General features: G+C 40.5%; 1 protein-coding gene across 1 annotated transcript; it reads right to left on the bottom strand.

The window, feature by feature from the left end:
- Positions 1-1,229: 1,229 nt before the first annotated feature.
- On the bottom strand, positions 1,230-2,287 carry LOC124461417. Its single transcript, XM_047012937.1, has 2 exons — positions 1,957-2,287; positions 1,230-1,900 (listed from the first exon to the last, which is right to left on the bottom strand). Exons 1-2 carry the CDS (start codon positions 2,276-2,278, stop codon positions 1,833-1,835), a joined length of 390 nt encoding a protein of 129 aa, XP_046868893.1. The 5' UTR covers positions 2,279-2,287; the 3' UTR covers positions 1,230-1,832.
- Positions 2,288-7,419: the final 5,132 nt, after the last annotated feature.

The raw sequence follows: 7,419 nt of genomic DNA, 5'->3' as shown, positions 1-7,419 counted from the left end.
CTTTATTGGCAATATTCCTGGAAACGGATGTTTGCACGGATGATTCGGAAACTACAACCAATATCGTGTTAGTAGGTGGAATACTGTCTCCAGGGGAAATGGGAAGAGACCTGCCAAGGCCGATTTCAGCTGCTGTACATTTGGTGACATAGGGTCATTGTCGGAAGCCGGAACTGGTAGAGAACGATGTGCTGACGGACTGAAGGATGCGCCCTGAAACCTGTCCCTCTTTCGCGTCGGAGATTCAATCTAAAATTTAGAACTTCTGAATTGAACCTCTATCGCCAAAAGCTCTTCTTGGAGTTTATGAACGCCAGCTGACAGGGTTTTCGGACGCAACCCCAGTCCGTTTCATAAAACTTCGAATCTCGACCTCCAAGCCACTACACGAATCACAGCCCCATTTAAGGCCGCCACCCTGTAAAATACTATCCCGCACCTTGACTGTGTAACCAGTACATTTAATGTGCATTACATTGTCACACAGCCAACAGTAAAGAAAGTCTTCACTGGTCTTGCTGGGATTATTGCAATTATATTTGCAACACACAGACATTATTAAATAATTGATTTATCAAAAACAAATTATAAATCAATAAGTAAATAAAAAGTGAAAAATGTATACATACATATGTTAAGAGAGACGTATACTAACCAAGGCAAAATCTAACTGCAATATGCAAATTACAAAGAGAAAACAAAAAACAGAGAATATTTTTATTTTGTTTTCTGTATTAAAACAAACAACAACAAAGACTTGTCACCAGCGCGAAGTTAACGGCCGCGAGCGCGATCAAAAGAGAAAACAAAAGAATAGAGAGCACCAACACAAAAATAGAACGAAATCAAAAACTAAGCAGCGCAACAACAAAATTATATTTGCGCTTGTTAAAGTTTGGATATTAATGTGTGTAAATGTTAGTAAATTTAACGAAAACTTCGCAATGAGTATAGCGAATTATTAAAAATTGGTAAAGCAATGAAATTAAATTGATTATGAATTAACTTCACGAAAGAACAAAAGACAGTAATTAGGCGAGAGCGCAAAAAAAACACGGCCGACTTCGATGCTTAAGCTTTGTTTCACTTATAAAGATACAGATTCGTTTAGTCGGCTACAAACTGATATTAAAAATTTTCAATCCTGGTGCCAGATTAATCTATTAAATCTTAACACTAATCCGCGCTTTGATTGATATGGGATCCGAAGCGTCCTTTATTTGCCAAAGAATGTTTGAATTGATTAATCCTCCAAGCTGCAAAGTATCAACTAGCATTCGCGGCATTGGGCAATGCGATGCTGGTAGCGGCGACAAAGTGTGCCGCTTACAGATTTCTCCTCCTGACGAACCGCTGCGATAGTTCCAAGTAGTCGCCGTGGTGCTGCCTAGTGTAGCTAAAGCACTTCCGTCCCGCGCCGTCCCGAATAAGGTGAAGCAGGATTCGCTTGACCTTCCGCTCGCTGATCCGCAGTTTCACCAAAGGGCTCCTGTGGATTTGGTGCTTGGAGTCGAGCTCCTTCCCACTATCCTTGGCGAACCAATCATCAAGAATGTTGGCGATTCTTTCGTGGGGATCGAGACGAGGTTCTGATGGGTTCTCTGTGGATCCGTTACTGGAAAATCTAGAAGGTCTTGGTCCACCTCCTCCAGCATTCCGGAGATGTCTCTAAGGACAGTAGCACCATCCGATTTAGAACGCAGGTTCAAGGGGCATACGCGCTCCGTCAGTTTCGAGGAATACGAGCTGACGACAGGTTACGGGTAGTCTTGAGCAAACGATACTGCCCGAACTGTTTGGCAACGAAGAGTCGCCTTGAAAAGCAATATTGTTTATGTGCAATTGCATAGATTGCTGTCGCACATACCTTTACTAGGTTCCTTTATAATTGATTCGATGCCTATTCATAAATAAATTAATGAGTTGTATCACAAATCAAAGTATTGATTTGCTTACCAAGCCCATTAAAGCCACCAGAAGACGGTAAAGATACAGGTGTTGCTCCTTCAATAACTGGCAATGGAGATCGAGGCCTCTTACGAGTTTTTCGGGAAGGCTCATGGCTCTGCACAGTATTTGCATTGTTTTCAATATTACTGCACATTAAGGATACAGTAGAGACATCTTCTAATGCAGTGTTAAGTGCCTCTGCCACGTCTTCATCCTCGTCGTCACTCGAAATACTCGACATGTCCACATCCGACGGGACTGATTCGAACAACTCCAGCAGTTGTTCATCCGTCAAATCAGACCATTTATAGCGAGCTCTCAAAGCCATTATTCAATCTCTATTAAACAAAATTCAATAATAAATAAAAATGAAGTAAGTCGTCTCGCCGACTTAGGTATACCATACACCAGTAAAGCAAATATTTCAACTTTATTAAACAAAGGCATTTTCACATGCTTCTTACAAGCATATCTTAGTATCTCGCTCACTCAATCATACGAGCACCCTAGCGCCCCCACCAGCCAACGGCCAACTCCGGCCTTATGGAAAAACGATTATATGCATAACTCGACTGCTTTTTGTCCGATTTTGATCAAATTTGGTATTTTGCTAGATATTAGTATTAAATTTAAGTGTGCCAAATTTGATTGCATAAGGTAAAAAAATACGGGAGACAATCAAGTTTTTCAAATTAAGGGGGCGGAAAAGGGCGTGGCAAAATTTTTATAAATACAAAATGTGTGCATTTAAAAAAAATTTGGTGGCTCTAGCTCTTATAGTCTCCGAGATCTAGGTGTTCATACGGACAGACGGAAGGACGGACAGACGGACAGACGGACAGACGGGCGGACAGACGGACATGGCTAGATCGACTCGGTTGTTGATCCTGATCAAGAATATATATACTTTGTGGGGTCGGAGATGCTTCCTTCTGCCTGTTACATACATTTTGGCGACTAATTGTCACCCTATCACCCTAATCACCATATGGGTGTATGGTATAAAAATTGAGTTCAATTGGTTGTATAAATTCACTTTTATCAACACATTCAAAGACAATATGCAGCAGATGAAATTTTTGGCGCGAAGTAACACATGATTCGATAATATGTTTATCAAAAGCACCGATAAAAGTTTCCGAGCGCTTTACAACATTGGCAGTGCTTTTTGGCAGTTATTTTTAAAAGTTCAACAATTTTTAAATTAACTAAAAGCTCTTAGCTGCTTACAAATTTTCCTATATTTGGTTTAATAATATTGCTTCGGAACGAATGAAACGAGATGAAAAGTCTCGAAGTTTTGTGTTTCGTAGTTCCTAAATGTATCAAGCCGAACAAACAAAAACAAAATCAAAGCAAGCCGAAACAAATAAGAAAGACTACAAACGAAACAAATGAATGCGGTACTTCTTTTAAGTTACTTGGTACTTCCAAGTACTCGTGAGTATGGTCATACTTATGAAATGTCAATAATTTTCGAATGCCAATTTAATTTTGGGTTTGTTTTAATCTCACTGGAGTAGTTGCAAAGTGTGTATCTTTTTTTTGTGCGTACAAAAATGAACAGCAAAGAAAATCTGCAATATAATTCGAATAATGGAAGTATGCTTAAATTAAGTTTATGATTTTTGATATTTATGTGTAAAACTAACTAAATGTGTTGTTCTAACTAACTATGCTGTCCTTTTTTAGTATCAATTTGTAAAAGATTGTATGTATGTATATATGTATATATATTTTAATAAGTTGCCACGTCCACTTCCGCCTCCATAATTTAGAAAAAACCGATTGGCTCTTGCAATTTTTTTAACATCGCGATTAAATTTGGCAGACTAATAAATCTTATCTATTTCTATTAAACTACCAAATTTTATTAAAATCGGACTAGAAACATGCAAAATATACGAATGAACGTACTTTGCTACGTGATCCATAAGGGCAGAATTGGCCGTTGGCTAGTGGCGGCGCTAGAGTGCTCGTGTGTTTGTAGAGTGAGCGAGATAGCATATGGCATGTGGCATGTTAAAACAATTTAATAGACATACATTTGGTTTTCAAAATTTTAAATATGTGTTTCACCTGGTGTATGGTATACCCAAGTCGGCGAGACGACTTATTTACTTCATTTTTTTTTAAATTAGCATGGAATTTCGGAAAGCTCAGGAGTAATCGAGCATTTTGGATCGATTAAGACCAAACTGATGACAGGAGTATATAAATTTAAGAAAAAGAGAGGACGGAGTGATGTCTAGAATACATTTGGTCTGGTCATGGATGAGAATGAAGAAATAGTCTCAGATTAATCATATCTTCACAAAAAATGTTTGAAAATGTGTTAATAGTTATTGTTAAGATATCATTGTTAAATTTATAATAAAATCATGTTTTTATTTTTATTAAATACTGTAAATATTTTTATAAAATGAATTTATTTTCAGATGTTTCATATTATATACGTTAAGTCTGCTGTCAGGTACTTGCTTCACAGTGCCTAGCACTCGGTTCGATTTTCGGTATTTGCTTCTCGATATGCTCGGATTTGCTTTACCGGACTTTTCGGTATGCCCTGCTCGTTTAAACTCATTCGTTCGTTTGAGATGCTTGATATACTTGATTTACAAATACGAGTAAGTGTGAAAACGAGTTCCGAAAGTGTAGAGGGATTTCGTTTTCCGTTTCCAATGTACTCGTGCAGGACAATGGAGTTCAATTCACTAGCAGAATATTCAAGAAAATGCTAGTTGAATGGGGATGCCAACACTAGCTAACAACACCGTACACACCACCAAGAATGCCAGGTGCGATATATGATAGTGTCACGACAGGTACAGGGAAAAAATCCATACCACCGGTGGCAAAGGCGAAACAAATGCAAGAACTATTCGAGTTAGTACGGCGTAATCTAGAAACAGCGGCGCAGGATCATGCGCGACACTACAATCCAAGACGAAGAGAATGGAGATTAATAATTGGAGCCACAGTATGGGCAAAAGAACACCATCTTTCAAATGCTGCAGAAGGATTTGCAGCGAAGCTGGCACCAAGGTTTGGAGGCCCATATGAAGTAATCGGTTTCTTGTCGCCGGTCATGTGTAAATTACGGCACGAGGAAACGGGAAAAAACCGACAAGCACATATCAGCCAGATGAAGCAACAAATATGTGATGGAGAGGAGGGCAAGAAACAAGATGAACATTGAGTATGGACGACTCTGATGACATGGCGGCGAGTAATCTGCACAGACCGGCCGGCTGGACAGAGAACTCAAAACATAACATAGAGCTGAATCTCAAACTGCATCGGAATCATATATAAAAAAAAAGATGGGAACAGCAAAATAGCAAAGTCGCAAACCGCACCCCGGGGTAAGACAAAGATATGCGAATATCGTAACGATACATATAATCAAAGATGCATGCAAAAAGAGAAACTTAGAAACTTAGAAAAAAAAGACATAGAAGGATTGAAGACAAGTCAAGAGAGTCAACACCAACACATATGCGGAGGCCCAATTCTCGTGAATTGGAGCACACGTAATGGTATGAGTTGCATCAAAAAAAAAAAATAGTGGAGCATCGGATCACATGCGCACTGTATTACACGTGTAATGGTGGAGCATCGCGACGCATTAGAATACCCAGATATGATAGGAGAGCAAGGGCAAGATAGAGATCAAATCCGAAGCCTAAATATCGGTAAATAAAAAAAAATGACCGATTGCCAAGGATGCGAGAAAAAACACTCAAAGTTTATCACTCAGCGAGTACACAAGCAAAACAAAAAATAATAATTCTCTATCATAAATGCTTTTAATGAACAACTGGTCAGGATGAAGGCGTAACTCGACGAGGTGCGGCACCGCGGGCCAATATGGAACGCGGTGACTGGCACGAGTCCGAGGAGGAGTCCGAAGACGATGGGCCGGATATGATGAATCCGGGCATCGCCGCCTCCTCCGACGAGGAGTACGAAGAGGACGGAGGAAGTAGCGAGGACAGCGGGTACTTGTCGGAGGAGCAAAGCGATGCAGAATCAATCATGGCAAACCAACGCCAATACGACAACGTCAACGATGAGATAATGAATTAGAATATCACAGGGGTTAGTAAGAGTTTTCAGGGAAAAAAGGGTATAATAAGGGGGAAATAGATTAAGAAATATGGAATAAGAAAAAATGGAAAAGTGAAAGGAAAAGAATGAAAAGATGCCCTAATCCGCCACCATGAACGAAAAGATACTCAGTAATCGCCAACAAGAAAAGATGCCAAACGGCCAATAAAAGATGCGAGCTGAGTCCGAAAAGAAATTAACCACATTCAAACACATACAAAAAAAAGGGCATGGTCGCTTCATAATAGATGAAGACCAGATTAAAGAAAACACATGCATGGAGCTAGTATAAAAAAAAGGAGAAAAATGCACATATATGTAAAACAAACACAAGATACAAGGGACAGGGGAGGGCAACTCCCTCCCGAAGAAGTTGGGGAGTGTGAGGAACATTATAGATAATAATAATATCCCACTCAACAAGCAAGCACCAACACAATCCAACGCTGCAATGATATGCCAGATACAAGATACAGTCGAGACACAAACCGTTGGAGATACGATATACGACCAAGCCTAGCGCTGATAGATCGAACCGGATCACGGCAAATGATTTACGATCAAACATGGCCGATCGAACCACACGCAACCGCTGGCGATTTCTTACAAGCGGGAAGATGCGTGGGAGGAGGAACATAAGAGCGAATGAAACGAGGCTTGACGGCATAATCACAAATCAAAAGAGGACATTGGCCTATTAAGAAAATCCAAGAGCACAGAGAGGCAATAAGAAAAGTACTTGCACTAGCATATACTTCATGCATGCGAGTCCGAAAGCAATTAGATCGCGAACAGCCGAAACCAAACGAACAAAAGAGAGTAAAAGTGATGGCCAAGCAAGCCCGTAAGACGGGTGCGGGGTGATAGAAGCCAACACAGCGACCGAGATGCTATGCAGGCAAGGGAGAAAGACAAGACAAGGTGGCACGCAGCCACAAAGAAAGTGGACACATATGCGCCAAGGATTTACGGGACTTTCACCAGGCATAGCCACAAGTAGATATATATATAGGTATAGCGGTACTACACCAATCAATTCCTGAGGCCGTGGGAGCTGCCTATATAAAGGCAACACCCATCAAGGAAATCAGCAAGTCAACAAGTCGTGATCAACCAAGTTACGGCCTTACGAGTAACCTTAAAAGCTCCGGGGAAAAGGGATCGATGAGAAGTAGAATAACTGAGAAGGCCTCACGAGTTACCTCTCAAGTTACCAGCCGAAATTCCACGATCTATATATCCTGACGAATACCAATCGCTGAGGAAAAATCCTGCTGCACAGCAAACGGCCACGCGATTTATCCATAATCAGCGCTGTCCAAGTTCGAGACTTCTCCAGAGAAATTAGTCATACCCAGC

Source organism: Drosophila willistoni, unplaced genomic scaffold (assembly GCF_018902025.1).
Source record: "Drosophila willistoni isolate 14030-0811.24 unplaced genomic scaffold, UCI_dwil_1.1 Seg45.1, whole genome shotgun sequence".
Classification (NCBI taxonomy): Eukaryota; Metazoa; Arthropoda; class Insecta; order Diptera; family Drosophilidae; genus Drosophila; species Drosophila willistoni.
This window is presented reverse-complemented; position numbering and strand designations above follow the sequence as displayed.